A 16,511-nucleotide genomic window follows, 5' to 3' on the forward strand; every position below is an offset into this window, starting at 1 on the left:
TTTACTCAACTTAAGCATTTTTTGAGAGAAAAGGTAGAAAGAACAGCGCATGCTGTTACAGGGTAATGGTGTATAATTTGTAAAAGCAAAGATAGTTATTTTTTTAAGATACAGTTGAAACAGTTGTAATTTTTTTAAAGATTTAGTTAGAATAATAAAAAACAAACTTATTGTATACTTAAGAACAAGTTTTCAAAATTTAAACAGCTTTTATAAAGAGTTGCTTGTGTTAGAATGCCATATCTTATTTTGTCCAGTCTATTTTTGTCAAGTGAAAAATGACTATCTACTAGTATTTACTTTGGTTATCTTCAGTGAAGCTGAAATGTTATGCCATCATGTGATAAGCACTAAACTGCACCGCTTAACTATCAACAAAAGGGGAACAGGTTAAAATTGCACAAGGGCACAAAAATTCACAAAGACAAATTTACACAAAGAGACAAATTTTCATGAAGACAACTTTGCACGGGCGGTCATTTTTGCACAAGAGTAAAAAAAAAAAAAAAAAAAAAAAATAAAGCTAATGACCAAGGGTAAGGGTTAGGGGCAATATTGATAGTAAAAAAAAGCTTAACCCATGCTGATGCATGGTCTTAAAATGTCTGCTGGTGCAAAAGTGACCCTTTATGCAATTTTATTCTTTCATGTAGTTTTGTACAAGCGTGAAAATTTGACAGCTACCCCAACAAAAGTCAATGGAAAATATAAGTTTTATAAAGTAAGTTTTATCATTTAATTTTGTATATTTACTAAGCAGCTTGTTGTATTTTGTCTACTTTTGGTCATATAATCAAAACTGTTAGGTTTTATTATTTGCAAATTTTAATTTTACTATATGCATATAAGTCCAGACTTTGATATTGATTACTTATGCCATTGCTTTTGCATTATTATTTTTTAAGTTACTCTTTGTAATAACAATTAACTTAAACTACTTAGTATTTTTTAATGTTTTCAAGTTTACTTTTATTTTACTGCTGGTTGGTACTGATCAATTTTTTAAAACTTTTATTTTAAATAAAGTATATTTATTTTAATCTAACAAAACTTAAAAAAAAATTGATAAAAGCCTTCGATAAACTAAGGCCAGGGTATTTATAATAGTTTCTTTGAAGTAAAAAAATATTTTCAGCTAAATTTTATAAGTAATAAAAATGTCAAATAATGATAATTTTGATAGTGAACTAAGTTATCACATAGGAGAGTGTGAAGAAAAAACATTAGTGAATGAGAGTGAAATTTTATTACAAAGTTTAACAAAACCAATCTCTAAAAGTACAACCAATAAAAACAACAATTTTGATATATATCAAGCTGCAATGACCTCAAGCACTTTTGTTTTTTTGGAAGAGTCAACAACATCAGAAGTAAAGGATATAGAAAAAACTATAGTGCAAGATAATATCATGTCAGATGCAAGTCATGCTAGGGATTTAACTGATGATAAAAACATAATATTTGATGATGTCATAAATGATACTCTTCCTTACTTGACAAGTAGTGACAAAATTGTTGCATTAAACCAACCTGCATCACAAGAAACTGATACAGGGTTTTCAAACTTTTTTCAACTATTTGAAGCAGATGATGATTTTTTAGATCAAAAATATTTAGAAAAGAGAAGTAAATTATCTGCTGACCAAGTTTATACTAACAAAGTAATATCAAGTTCTAGTTTAACGGCATATCAGGGAGTTGATAAAGGCTTAGAAATTAAAAAACAGAAAAATACTAAGTCAAAAAGTTTTCTAGGTAAAAGAAGAATAGATGGTGATGAAAAGTATCAGTTAGAACGCGAAAGAAACAACAAGTCTGTAAAAAAATCTCGTAAAAAGCAAAGAGAAAAACAAATAAAAGTAGAAGAAAACATCATGCAAAAGGAACAAGAAGAAAAAGAAATGGAAAAAGAGATCAAGCAAATGAAAAAATTTATGGAGATTCTAAACAATACAAAGAAAGGTTCTGAAGAAGCAAAAAAAATGAAGAACTTTGTTGTTGGGCTTTGCAAGGATAACTTTGACAATAATAGATAAGAATATTTATGATAGTGTTTATTATGTTGGTGCTTTATTAAGTTAAACTGCTAATTTTAAAGTGTAATTATTTAAAAAAATACGTTTTCTTTAAACATTAAATAAAATAAACTTATTTTGACTTTTTTTGATGATAATGAAATAAAACTTGAATATAAATTTTAAAAAAGGTTATAAAGATTTAAAACTAGATTTATTTTAAATTGTAGTGTTTTTTATTTATCTTAAAATATGTAAAGTTTAAAAACTTTGAGAGAACTAGTATGGTACTTATTTTTTGATTTTTGTTTAAAATTTATAATTAATACAATTTTTCGGTCTAAACACACATGTTTACTAAACACTTTTTGTAAAATACAGTTCTTGCAAAAGATGTATTATTTATTTATTTTTATTAACATAATTTGTTAAGTATAACTTTTAATGAATTTAAAAAGTTGTAGAATAATAAAACAATTTATTATTATGTCACAGATCAAAATAATACTAATCGTGTTAAAATATTTAAGTTTGCAAGTAAATTTATATATATATTATATCTAAATCTTGTTTAGTTAAGAGTATAAACTGTTGTTTCTGATTATGGACTTGAAATTATATTGCAACTATTTACTAATTGTTCATACTTTTTTTTCAAATGTTTAGGTTTGATTGTTTTTTAAATCTTTATCTGTTTTTAAAAGAAATAATGAAGTTTCACTTAAATCTTTAATATATAGCAGGGTTGTCACTACCTTAGTCTAAACTTTATAAAATTCAAAATATTTTAGATATTATATTGATGTTTTCAAATAACAAATTTGTATTCTAACAAATTACAATCAAAGGTTTTGGCAAAAAGTATGTATAATAACATACTTTTCCATTGCAACTTTTGTTACCTTTACTTTTTTGATTGGCTTAATTTTCTTGTACAAAAAATGGTGTTCCAGATGTTTGTTAGTAACATTTTCTTACAACAAGTCTTGTACTTTTTAGTTGAACAACAGCATTTAGTCTAGTTTAGATTAAAATTTAAGAATTAGTTAAGTAATTCTTGAATAATTTGTAGGCTTTCCAACAAAAATTGTCTGATAAAGACTAGTTTTATTTTGTTTCATAGGGTGGCAATCCTGTATGAGTACAAATAATTATACTAAAAATAGTTCTTTTATATAAGTAAGATTTGTGAAACTATCTCTCATCGTAAATTGTTATGTTTTATTTATAAAATTAAGATTTATATTTGTTTTATAGACGATTTGTACAAAAGCACTATTTAAATCCATATTTTTCCAGGTGTATCTTTAAAACTTTTAATAGTTGTGGAAACGTAAATACCTATACTTAAAAAAAAAATAACAGTTCAATAATCAAATGAAAGAAGAAAAAGTGTATAGTTTTATATATATTCCGAAATATTGTTATTTTTATAAATGTGGATGTAAATTCTGACATTGTTTTTCTAAATACTGCTTAAAAATAAGTATGTTATTTTTCTCACTACTTTTTTTGACTTCTAAAATTATAAAAAAAACTACTTAAAAACTAATTATGTGTTTAAAATAACTACAGCTTTAGTACATCTAATAGATAAATTCATAACTTTTTTTTATCAAGATAAATCAGTTTTCTGTAAAATGTTTTTATTTTTATATTTTATTCTGTTTAGTCGATATTAGGATTTCCCAAAAAGTTTTAGACCAACCTTTTGAAGAAAATTCAAAAAAAAAAGCCCTAGCTAAAATAACATTTCTTGAAAATATACTGTGCGTTTTTTTTTTGACTTTTATTGTTAACTTTAGAATATCTAGTATAAGTTTCAGATTTTACAGTGATATATTCTAGTGTAAGTTTCAAAATTACCTTTTAATACAACTTAGCTTTTTTTTTTTCTCTAAATCATAAGCTCAAAAATATTTAGTATAAGATTCAAAATATAGCATAATTGGCCTATTTACTAGTCACTTCGCAGCTTATAGCCCCCTAACTCTCTAAAAAAATAACTAACTCTCTTTTCTAGTATGACCGTGTTTAGTAAACCCTGGTCTGTATGGTTTAAAACATGATTTTAGTTTTGCATAATTTAGAAAAATAGTACATTTATAGAATGGAGGAGTTGATAATAAAAGAAAGTAAAATTATTAATTATTAATAATAGAACAATTTTGGATGTAGAATTAGTATTTAAAGTATGTCTATTTAAATTTCTATTACAATAATTTTGTGTTAAGTATATAAGCATACTTTGAACTTGTTCAAACATATCTTAAGAGCTAATGTAAATCCATAACTAAATGGTAAAATGTAAAGAACACTTTTACAAAGTTTCCATTAAAATTCCAATTTCAGAAACCTTTTAACACTTTTAGGACATTTAATAAACAATGAAAATATTATCTAAAATTTATCTATTGTCCTGAGCAACATTGCAAAGACAACAAAGGGTATGGTGTTACAATTGTACAAAACATTGTTTCAGTTATGTATATAAAAATGCACTACTATTTTTTTACAAAAATTAAAGTTCGCAGGGTTGCCACAAAATCAGGAAAAAAATAAGGATTTTTGAAAAAAATTCGAAAAAGTGGGAAATTTTATTTAAATATGGTCTTAATAAGAGAGTTAATTATCACTAAATACTCCATTTTGCTTACGTTATTAAAAAAAAAAATCGTTTTCAATTCATCTTTTTTTTCAAAGTATAATTCAACTTTTGGAATTAACTAAAATCTTTCAAGTTTTTGGTGATGTATTTTTGAGTTGGTTTTAATTAACAATTTGATTTAGAAAAGTCAAAAGAATTTCAGCTCGATCTGTGGCAACCCTGCACTAACCTTAAATGAAAGCTTTAATTATATACTATAAGGTACTTCTCACAGAACATAAAATAAATTTTAAGATATAGCAGTTGTGTAAAAAGTTTCCGATAGAAATTTATAAAGAAAAAAGTTATCATTGCCAATTTTCTTGATTTTTTCAAAAGTATACTAAAAATATATCAATTCCTTGTTTTTTTGGTCAATTAACCTCAAATTTTCAGTAAATGTTTTTTGCTTCAATAGAAAAAACCCTATTGTAACATCTAAAAAAAAGAACTTTAGGGCAAATAAAAAAAAGTACATATTTATTCAAAATAAGATAGATTTGTAATATATAAATGTTATTTATTTACTTAAGATTGAACTAAGAGAAAGTTTTAGAACTATTGCTTAAAAACTGTTGAAAATGAATTTTCAATAAAATAGTCTTTTTTTGTCTTTTTATTTAATCCTTCCATTTGGAACCTAATGAGCTCTTGAGTTTTGTGTCCTCATCTTTCAAAAACAAATTTGAATTTTACAAAAAGGTAACAGGCAACTACTATCTAAGTTAAAGAATTTTAAAATAAGATTAATATGTAAAAAAAATGTTAACCTCATATGGCCTTAAATTCATGCTTAAAATATTTTTGTGATATAGCTACTTCTAAATGTTTAATTTAAGTTTTGATAAAGAAAAAGAATTTGTTTTACTGAAACTATTCAATAATTTTTTTTTATAATATGTTTTATAGGACGTTTTCAAATTACAAGTTGTCATTAAATGTTAATTAAATTACTACAAAAAAAGTGAAAAAAATAACTTTTCAAAAAAAAACTTTAAAGTAATTTATTAAACTTAATATTTCAACTTAGTGAACAAAAATCTAAAATACTTTTGATTAAATAAAATAAAGAATTTGATTTAGAAAAGTCAGGAAAATTTTAATAAAAAAGTCAAGAAATTTTTCTCAGCTTGATCTGTGGCAACCCTGTATGGGTTTAAAAAGTTAAAAAATACTTTACTATATACTTAAACAAAATATAAAAATGTAGTATAAGTATCAGATTTGTAATAGAACAATTAATGCTTTCTATTCCATAGATGAACAGTGGAATAAAAACAACTGGCAATAGATAGGATATTGTTTTAAATATAAGTAAAGTAAAATTACCTCGGACTGAAAATATTCTAGTTGGTATGAAGCCATTTAGGATTATTTCTCGAATAAAATTTGGATATTTATAAAATTAGAAAGTGAACAATATATATATACATAAAAGAATAACAATAAAATAAAACTTTTTTTTAAATAGTTTTTTCAGGGTGTATTTCAAGGTTTTGTCTATCATTTTAAGTAAGTAACTTAATTGTTTTTTTTTTCTTTTGTTAAAACAAATAAAAATATGTGCTTTTTTTTGTCTTTAACATTGTAATCTTCAAAGATTGTGAATAAACGATCTTTGGTCCCTGAACCAAATAAATGTACTTATAAATAAAACTTTTAATTTAAAAGATCAGTTGAAATAGTTATTCATCAACTTATGCTGTTGTTTTAAATTAAATTTGTATTTTTCTTTAAAGTTTGGTTATTTAACAAATATCCTATTAAAGTTCAGTTTTTGTTTTAATATTTTAAATAGAAATCGTCATTTTAAATAAAAAACTACAACTTACTGCAATTAAGCATCTACAAGCTGTTACAAGACAAACAAAAATAAAGTATGAGTTAAACTTGCAAATAAAAATTCTTATAATTAACTATTTTTTAAACACAAAAAGTGTGAAACAAAACATGGTAAAAAGCTTATATTCTAAATTGATAAATTAATTTGTGAATATTTTTTTTATGAATTAGTTAAACAAAATTAAACTGCTATAATATGTGAAAACAGAAATTTACACAGTCCTAAATTTATAAGAAAATACTCAGTTGAGTTGTGCTAGTTATAGCACAGAGAAACTGCATTAGTTTTTAATAAATTTAGTACTTTTCTTATTGTTGTTGTCATGTTTCAACAAATTTCTTTAGTCTTAATATTTTTTTTAGTAAACATTATTAACAACTAGTATATTTAAAAATTTATAATTTTCGACTACATTAAATGTTTATTTTTAAAAATACTGATTTTGTATAATGACTCCTTTCTACTTTCAGTTCAGAAGTTTCAGTTTTGGGCCCATTTGGGTGTTAAGATATTTTTTACAACTTGTTCTTATTTCTAAAGTCTTTCAAAAAACTAAAAGTTGTTTTTTAATTTTATTAAAAAAGTTAGGGAAAATATAATTATGTAACTTTGATATTAGAGGATCAAAGCTAGAATTAAATACATTTCTTTTGGAAATGAACAAACTATTGGAAAAGCTAAAATTGACTATTTTAATTAAAATTTATCTTCTACAATTTTTAATCAATGTTTTTTTAACCTTTTTAAGTTTTTACTTAGAAACGTAAACAATTGTATTGTGAGATGTTAGTTTCTCTTTAACCAAATTCGTTTATTTTCAAAATAAATAATTATTCGTATTGGTTTTGTATACTTATTTTCAAACTTTAGTTATTAAATGATTTGTTTTTTTTCTAAATGCAAAGACAATATTATTTATAATCATGCAATGAGTATTAATTAAAATCTTTAGTAAAACTTACCTCATCTCAAATTTCAACTAAAATTTTTATATTCTACTATAAGTTATTGTTCTTAAATCAAGCTTACAATTAGAGGTGGATCTTTGTTTTTTAAAAAACATCCCCCTCACCTTTAGCTTAAATGTTACTATTTAAATTAATTATCTTACAAAAGTAATTCTACTACGTAGGTACCAAATTAGGGAACCTAATTAATAAGTATTTTTTGGGTAAATTTTATTTCAATTTTGTACTTCTACTAAAAAAAAACTAAAATTTAAATTGTTTAATGGACAAGTTAATAATTAATAAATATAGTTTTTTAAGTTAATAACTTTCAAATAGAAGTTCAATTGTTTTTTCTATTTATTGTAACCCTGTTTCGGTTTTTTAAGTTAAGTAATAAATAAGTTTGTTTCAGCAGCTTTTAAAAGTATTTACTTACTGTTTTATAGTGCATTAGAATTAAAAGTCTAATTGAAAAGTTATTTAAAAAATATCATGCATACGTTTTTATAACATTCATAACAATTAGATTTAAAATGTAGGTAGAAAACTTTAATATAAATACATTAAAAAACTAACTAAAGTTATAAAACAAGAAAAATGTAGTATTTTACTTTTATTGTATTTATATTAGCAGTTAGTTCTCAAAAAATAGAGTTTGACAAGTAAACTATGTCACAAATAAAAAGATTGGAAGAGTCTGTTGTTAATAGAATAGCAGCAGGAGAAGTCATTCAAAGACCAGCTAATGCTGTCAAAGAGCTAATTGAAAACAGTCTAGACGCTGGATCAACTTCTATATCAGTGGTAGTGAAAGAAGGTGGACTATTGTTACTTCAAATTACTGACAATGGACACGGTATAAATAAAGAAGACTTACAAATTGTTTGTGAAAGATTCACTACTTCAAAGTTGACCGACTTTAATGATCTAAAATCTATTTCAACTTTCGGTTTTCGAGGAGAAGCTTTAGCAAGCATAAGTCATGTTGCCAATCTACAAATAATTACAAAAACAAAAGAACAACCATGTGCATACAAGGCAAAGTATCTTGATGGTAAAGTTCAAGGTAAAGTATCACTAATTGCTGGTAATTTAGGAACTCAAATTACTATCACTGATCTATTTTACAATGTTCCTACAAGGAAAAACTCTTTTAAAAGTGCTTCAGAAGAGCTTCAAAAAATTGCTACAGTTATAACAAGGTATGCAGTGCACAATACTGGTGTATCGTTTCATCTTAAAAAAATAAACAAAGCTGGGAAACAAGTTGTCATTGTGCATTCACAGGAAAGCTGGACTAAAACAGATGCTATTGGTGCTCTTTTTGGAAGTAATATTTCTAAAGAATTGATTCACATAAAAGAAAATTGTCAGCGTTTAAAATTAGATATTGAGGCATATGTCACAAATGCAAATGTATCTCTGAAAAAATTTACTTTTTTATTGTTTATAAATAGTAGACTAGTTGAGTGTACTTCACTAAAAAAGTCGCTTGATTTACTTTATCAAACCTTCTTACCAAGAGGTGCTTCACCTTTTATATACATGAGTCTTAAGATGCATCCAAATCACCTTGATGTCAATGTTCACCCAACTAAGCACCAAGTTCACTTTCTTAACGAGGAGGATATAGTTGAAGAAATACAAAAAAAAATTGAAAATAAGTTACTTACATGTGATTCTTCTCGGAATTTCTTTGTCCAGAAAATATACCCTCAAGGTTCTGCTGGAAGTTTGTTGTCAAAAGAAAAGGTAGAAATAAAAGTTGATGATAATAATAATTCATTTAAAAATAAACAGAAAGTATATGATCATAAGTTGGTTAGAACAGATTCAAGACTTCAGACTTTAGATCGACTCGTTAGTCCTAAAAATGTTAAAGTGTCTAGTAAACAAGAGAAACATAATTCATGCAGTTTAACTGCATGTGGTTTTCCTAAAAATAGAAATATTAAATTAACAAGCATAGTTAAACTCCAAACTGAAGTTATGGAAAAAACTAGTGAAAATTTAACTGAACTCCTAAAAGATCATAGTTTTGTTGGAAGCGTAGATGTACAAAAGTGTTTACTTCAATACAAAACAGATTTGTATATTGTTGATGCTTACGCTCTACAATTTAACATGTTTTATCAAATTATTATAGATGACTTTGGTAATTTTCCTCCCTTAAGGCTTTCAGAGCCAGCTTCAATCAAGGAGCTGACCAAGCTAGCTCTTGATACGGACGAAGCAGGTTGGACGCCCCAAGATGGAAGCAAAGATGATTTAGCTGATTACATTGTAAAATTTCTTAGTGAAAAATCTGAAATGTTAAAGGACTATTTTAGTATTGAAGTAGAAAATGAGCAACTAAAAACTTTGCCAATGCTACTAAATGACTATCAGCCACTAATGTTTGGTCTTCCTATGTTCATTTTGAGAATATCAACTGAAGTATGTTGGGAAGATGAAGATGATTTTTTCAAAAGTTTTTCTCAAGAACTTGCAAGGTTCTACACAATTAGAGAAGAATGTGTTGCATGTGACACTTCAGTAAAAAGTAAACTTGAGAACATTATTTTCCCAAACATTCGTAAACACCTGAAGCCTCCTGAAAGTTTGTTACAAGATGGGTGTTTTGTAAAACTAGCTGACTTACATCAATTGTATAAAGTTTTTGAACGTTGTTAGCATGAAGTTTTAAAATAGGAACTGTTTTTATATATTTTTTTACTACTTAGGTTTAATATTTTCGGTTGTCTTTATAAATACAAAATATACAATAAAAATTCATAAAATATAAATATTTTTTCAAAATCTTATTTAATAGTTTGATATGCAAATTATCATTAATATTAATAGTACAAAGTAATTATTTTCGAAGTTTTATAAAGCTTTTATTTTGTAAGTACATTTTTTTTCAGTTCTTTCTTAAATTTTATTTCAAAATAAGAATACTTAAGATAAAGCCTGGACTTTCATGGGCCTAGAAAAAACGCTCAAATTTTGCTTTTAGCAACAAACTTTGATCTTAATTTTGGTCTGGTAGTACTAAAACTTTTATTCTTAACTAGTTATAACTCGTTTTTTCTTAAAATTAACTAATTGCGATCTGATGATGGTATGATCAAAACTTGTTGTTAATTTTTTTCTGATTTTTAAATACCTCATTAGATTTATTAGAATGTATATAGAAAAAGTTTAATATAGAAAAAACTTTTTTTAGCTTGTACTTGTTTTTTAATGTTAATTTGTTAGAAAATTTTAACTTTGATTTTTATTTAGAGAATTTTAAGTAATTAAAGTTTAAGTGAAAGCTTTTGTTCTAACAAATTTGATGAACAAAAGTCGAAAGAAAAATGGTAAAACAAATCCAGTTACTGCTCTAAGAAATCGTCAATTGTACGGAACAAACCATGGCTCTTATCCTGGGGTTAAAAATATTCGAGTTTTTCCTAGCCTACCTAAGAGGTTGGTGTACTCTTTGCAAGAAATTGTAGATAGTGAAGTTCTTATTGATGAAGCACATGTTTTTTTGGGTTTTAATAGTGAAGGAATCATGTTGTTGTCGTACACTGAGACTTACTCTGAAGAAGTTGCAGATGTTTTGTCTTATGTATACAAACTTCATTGGTGGCTCTTTAAGTTTGACAAAAAGCTTGAGAAACTCTCTTCAATTAAGCTTTTTGCAAATGAAGAAATAACAACCAGTTTGCTTTTAAATTTCACTGAGTGGCCTGTTGACAAGTCTAAGCTTGTTGTCTATGGAAGAACAATAAATAGTGATGTATGTTACATAACAGTTGCTGCAGTGCCTACTTTTAGGAAATGTTTACAGTGTGAGCGTATAAAAAAACTTTGCAACATTAATTATAAGTCCTGTTTTAAACACGGATACTCAGTTCATATGAAACACGCTTCTGTCTCTCCTAACACTAATATTTTGAATACTATTGGTTTAAAAATAGATAATCTTCTTGTTTTAAACATGGGCCATTCTATTTTAGTTATTAGTGTTGGCATTTTAGATAACAAAAGTTGTTCAAGTTCATTGCCTCTTTCTACCATCAATCAAGCAACTTTCGAAGAAACTGTTAGTTCTAATTACAATGATAATGTTATGTCTCAACATTTAGAAGAGTCAGCTCATCTACAATCAAGTCAACACACAAGTCAGTTATTTGAAGATATGGAGACTTCTTTTAACAAAAATAAGCATGAGTCTACAGATCAAAGCTTTGATGTTTACAGTTTTCCACTAAGCAGTGAAACAACTAATGATGTAAATGTTAATATTAAACAAGACAAAGTTTTTAATGAAAACTACAATGCCCAGTACTCAAGTTTAGATCTTTCTCAGTGCTCTTGTAGTAACAAAATGCCTCCCCCAGAGTTAAAAAACAATATTACACTAAAAGAATTGTCTAAAAAAGAATACAGCTTTGACCCCTTTTCAGATTTCTCTTCAGAACCTAAAAGCATTGTTTTAAGCAAGCCTAGAAAACCTATTCTAAATTATAGCGAAAACTTGATGCATAATTCTTACTCGTCTCCCAAAACTACATCAAGATTAGGTAGAAGAAAGTTGGGCATATATTCTAGTACCAACAAAGAAAAAATGCCCTTATCACCTGTTCAAGACAGATCTGTTTCAATGAAATATCGAGACTTCAAAGAAAATGCAGTTACTTTATGTAGTTATTGTGGCCTTAAAACAATTTCTAACCAATTTATTTCGTCAAAATCAAGCAAAACTGCTGTTGAACACAATTCAAGCTCTCTGAACATTTCAAGGCTAAGAAAGGTTCTTTTGACAAATTTTAAGGAAAAAGCTTGTTCAAGTGCTGTTAGCTCTGAACTAAATGCACCTACACCAAGTCCTTCTGCTAGTGAAAGTAGTGGAAGCGTTTACTGTTTAGGAGAATCATCTAACACTGTCTCAATAGCTAACAACCGATGTAGTAGCAGTAAAAGAGGCGACGGAGTTGTATCATTTTGTGAAACTTTCTACGATGAACCTATTTGCAACGAAAGAAGTTCTAGTCCAAATACAGCCGTGGCTTCAACTGATGAAAGTAGCGGTTTCTTTAACGGCCCAGTCACTTTTCAAAATAACAACAGGGTACCTTTAATGCCCATACAAAATGTAAACAAAGCTATTAATCCAATAGCATTTAGCCAACAGCTAACTTTAGACGTTGAGCACGTAATTTTTGATGTTCTTCGTACGCGCTGCTACATAACTTACAAGTTTGGTTTGCTAATAGATTACGACGTGCAGATAGTTGACACTTGTCCAGAAATACGCTCGGTTATAATTCTAATAGTTGCCTTACTTGACATTTCTCCCAAGCTAAAACAAGATCATACCAAAAATGCCCTGACAAACACTAAAAAGCAGTTTCAGTTTTATTTATCTTGGAGCTTGTTAACAGGTAGGTATGAGGTCGTAGCTGCCTCGCCGCTCAAGCCCTTGGAGGAAGGAAACAATCCGAAGTGGGACGTTTCGTGGATTGCCGAGCTGTGCGCTAACGTTAGAAGGGCGGTTGCAGTTCCCAAACAAAACTGTGTTTACTCTTTAAACAACATGCCTGTAATCAAAGGTAAATCTCTCTCTTATTTCTGGCATCCGGACCAAATTGTTGTAATAAAGCGTTGAAATACACTTTAGATTACTATAGAAAAAATGTTATAATTTTTAAAGAGTTTTGTATTTTCTGTAACTATCATACTATCGTCTAAAAAAGTATATTTAAGCTGCTAATTGTTCTTTATTTAATTAAGCCTGTCTATGTACAATATGTGTTTTACTTTTTAAGTATTGATAAAATTAAGTTTTTCAGCAAACAGATGAAATATAAAAATATGTTTAATGTTCTTTTTTTTTTGAACTTAATACATCTTAAAAATTTTTAATAACCACTGTGTCTTTATTTAGCGATATACTGGTTAGCAAAATATTTCCTTAATTAGACAAATAAATTAGTTAAATACTTTTTTATATTTTTTTAAAAGTTTTTCTGTTTTAAATGTGTTAAGCCTTGAATTTTAATCGTAAGCTAAACCTGTTTTAAGTTTACTTTCAAGGACTTTGCGTTTCCAAGTATAGATTTATAACTTCTCAATTTTATTTTTTGAGCTTATGTCAATAAAAACTAAACAAAATCTACTTAAAATAAAATTTTTGTGTTAATTTATAAAATATAACATGTTTAATATACGTTAAAAATACATAAAACAAAAAGTACTTTTTTGAAATAAAACTACCAATGTGTATTTCATGCAAAGCTTCACTATAATTTTACTTTATGTGAATATCTTGTTGAATTTTAAACCTTTTTATCATTACTTTGAGTTTTTTAACTAAATCATTTTCAACTTTAAGTTTCATATACAAAAGATAAATGTATATAAACTTGCCTATATGAATACTGATACAATCAAAATTTGTTTTTAAATAAAAAAGTTATACATATTTTACTATGTCATATACTTTTACATATTAGTCGTTTTATTTCTATAACTTACACTTAATGTAAAGAATAAACTTCCTATTTGTCAGTATAATAAATAATTTTTTACCACTTAAGGTTTAAATTATACTAAATTTTGTTTTTGTTGAAGATTAACTGCTGAGAGATTTAATAAGTTTTTGCTACTGCACAGTTTTTAGTTTTGTGTAGTGCTAATACTTTCATTTTTTCTATCGTATTTAAAATTTTTGTTTGTTGTACAAATATATAAGTGTAGTCTACCAAAAATTAAATTATAATTTACTACTGTTGAGTTTCTTAACAGTATAAGATATCTACAACCTTTTGCTAGTTTTGAAGTTTTTGGTAAGTTTTTTATCCCAAAACTCATTTTAGTTAAAATAATTCTAGTGTTTGCTCATTCAAAAGCTCAATGGTCATTTAATTGGTATTTAATAATGAGCTAAATAAGAGAAAATATTTTATAACATTCTTTCTTACATCCTATACATTTATTTGCATATTTAACTCTATTGACACAGTATTTTAAAGCTACATTCAGATACCTTACGCTCAATTTTTTACTATAGTTAATGTACAAGTTTTGAGTAAACTTATAAAAAACAAGTGTATAAAGAGTCGTATTAAAGGTGAATGTAACATTTTTATTCACACACCCTGCAATTACATCTTTTCTAGTATTACATATTTTACCAGCATTCTCAAATGTAAAAAAAAAAATTTCTGCACATAAATATATTTTATACAGGTTATTGAACTTCAAAAATAATTACATTTCAATAAATACCTTTTCAGCTAGGGCAGGGCAACGCACGGTCTTCGAGCAAATGTAAGGATAGCTTACCCAAATTAAAAAAATTTCACTATGTAATCTGGGGTTTGAAAATAAAAGCAAAAAAAAAAGTTTAAAGCATTTTTGCACCATCTTCGCAACTCAAATTAAGTAGACATTTTAAACTTTTCCGCACCCACGACCGAAATATCACGCGTCGCAACTGCTGTATATTATGAAATAAATTTAGAATATCTATCAAAATATTTGTTAAAAGAATACTCAACTCACAATAATTTAAAATATTAAATCAGTTAATTTTAATTGATGTAAAAATCAACAACATGGAAAGTACTAGTTACTTGGGGGTGTTTAACGGGATAGATATGGGTTAAAAAAGGATTTGTTATATGTTAGAAGTTCGATTGTTATTTAATTGTTAATGATGTGTTTTAATTATAAACAAACTAAACCAACTAGTAGATTAAATGAACACTACAACCAGCTAGACTAAAACTACAAATCATAAGAGAACAAATGGACGATAAGATAACTAGTACTGTTCATTGAAGGACAAAAAAGCACTCAAAACTTTTGATCCTAGAACCAGGTGAAAGAAAAAACCTATTTGGTTATCGAGTCGCTTTTAACTTGGATACCTTTTTTTCCAAGACTGCAAGCTTTATTGCTACACTCGCAACACACCACTTTCATCACTGCAACTCTGCTTTTAAAACCATGTCTGTTATATATTGGAAGCAAGGAGTCTTTGCTTGGGTAAACACTTATTTATTATTATAAAAATAACACTATCCGCTAACCAAACTTTAAAGATGCAAATATAAACGTTGATAAAACACATTAACTTTATTAAAATCGTATAAATAATGCGTTTTTTCTTACATATTTCTGCTATTGAACTTTATATTTAGTTTTTATTAAGTTATAATTATTTAAATTATTAAGTTAGAGTCGCTATTATGGTACAAGTCTATTCAAAAAAAAAAACTGATAAAGCTTACTATCTATTTAAGCTGGTTATTTAAACTGTTTAAAAGTAACACAAAAATTAATTTTAATTACGAATTCTTTTTAATACAACATACAGCTGAACATTTAAAAGATATAAGCTAAAAGCAAACTGTTTGTTAAACCAAATTAAGTAAGTATTTTTTTAATAGCTAAATATAATTACTTTAAGAATTTTCACACAAATAGAGTGCTTTTTAGACAAATATTTAATCTTTTAATTTATATGAGTCAAACATTTTAAGTTTAAACCGTTAGTGTTATACTAATTGTTGCCTACTGTGGAATGCTGGGCCCAGACATCAAAGTAAATTTAAAAAAAGAAGAAGAATTGAAACGAAAAATATCTAATAACATAAGAAACAAATAAATTTAAATAAGTACCAAGTTCTTTTTGCAAAAAATTTTTAGATCTGAAATTAACTAATAAACAAAACACAGCAAATGAACGAGCATGATATTTTTAAATAAGTTCATGTTTCTAAAAAGGACTACCTATAGTTATAATAAACCCTTATAAAGCAGTTTCTTATTAAATAATCAAGTACTTAAACAAAACTTAAAGTTAACCAAGTTTAATAGCTTTAAGTAGTAATCAGATAAATTTCTAACATTTATTACATAAAGTATAAGGGGAACGAAAAAAATGAAGAATAAGTAAATCAACAGTTAAAGTTAATTGGCTCATAGTTATGATAGCTTGTTTTAGGTATCTATAGAGTAAGATGAATCATGTAACTGTATAAAGAAACATACGTGCCCCCTGGAAGGAGGAGAAT

At 26.4% G+C, this 16,511-nt stretch overlaps 3 protein-coding genes across 3 annotated transcripts; all 3 read left to right on the top strand.

Annotated features, from left to right (window-relative positions):
- The first annotated feature begins 1,140 nt into the window (after positions 1–1,140).
- Positions 1,141–3,308, top strand: LOC145849153 (uncharacterized). The gene has a single exon (XM_082954252.1). The coding sequence runs from the start codon at positions 1,158–1,160 to the stop codon at positions 2,034–2,036; it is 879 nt and encodes a 292-aa protein (XP_082810378.1). The 5' UTR covers positions 1,141–1,157; the 3' UTR covers positions 2,037–3,308.
- A 4,815-nt stretch (positions 3,309–8,123) lies between these two features.
- On the top strand, positions 8,124–10,451 carry LOC145849152 (DNA mismatch repair protein Mlh1-like). Its single transcript, XM_082954251.1, has 2 exons — positions 8,124–9,797; positions 9,888–10,451. The coding sequence occupies exons 1-2, from the start codon at positions 8,125–8,127 to the stop codon at positions 10,126–10,128; spliced, it is 1,914 nt and encodes a 637-aa protein (XP_082810377.1). The 5' UTR covers position 8,124; the 3' UTR covers positions 10,129–10,451.
- Positions 10,452–10,728: 277 nt separating this feature from the next.
- On the top strand, positions 10,729–13,129 carry LOC145830810 (uncharacterized). The gene has a single exon (XM_082938293.1). It carries the CDS (start codon positions 10,775–10,777, stop codon positions 13,094–13,096), a length of 2,322 nt encoding a protein of 773 aa, XP_082794419.1. The 5' UTR covers positions 10,729–10,774; the 3' UTR covers positions 13,097–13,129.
- Positions 13,130–16,511: the final 3,382 nt, after the last annotated feature.

Source organism: Thalia democratica, chromosome 1, assembly GCF_965202585.1.
Source record: "Thalia democratica chromosome 1, ktThaDemo2.hap1.1, whole genome shotgun sequence".
NCBI classification, from domain to species: Eukaryota; Metazoa; Chordata; class Thaliacea; order Salpida; family Salpidae; genus Thalia; species Thalia democratica.

Bases quoted from the DNA above. Each gene is read 5' to 3' on its own strand.
- LOC145849153 (XM_082954252.1), top strand. From the start codon at position 1,158: ATGTCAAATAATGATAATTTTGATAGTGAACTAAGTTATCACATAGGA.
- LOC145849152 (XM_082954251.1), top strand. From the start codon at position 8,125: ATGTCACAAATAAAAAGATTGGAAGAGTCTGTTGTTAATAGAATAGCA. The intron at 9,798-9,887 runs AAATGAGCAACT...GAGAATATCAAC, and splicing joins TATTTTAGTATTGAAGTAGA to TGAAGTATGTTGGGAAGATG.
- LOC145830810 (XM_082938293.1), top strand. From the start codon at position 10,775: ATGAACAAAAGTCGAAAGAAAAATGGTAAAACAAATCCAGTTACTGCT.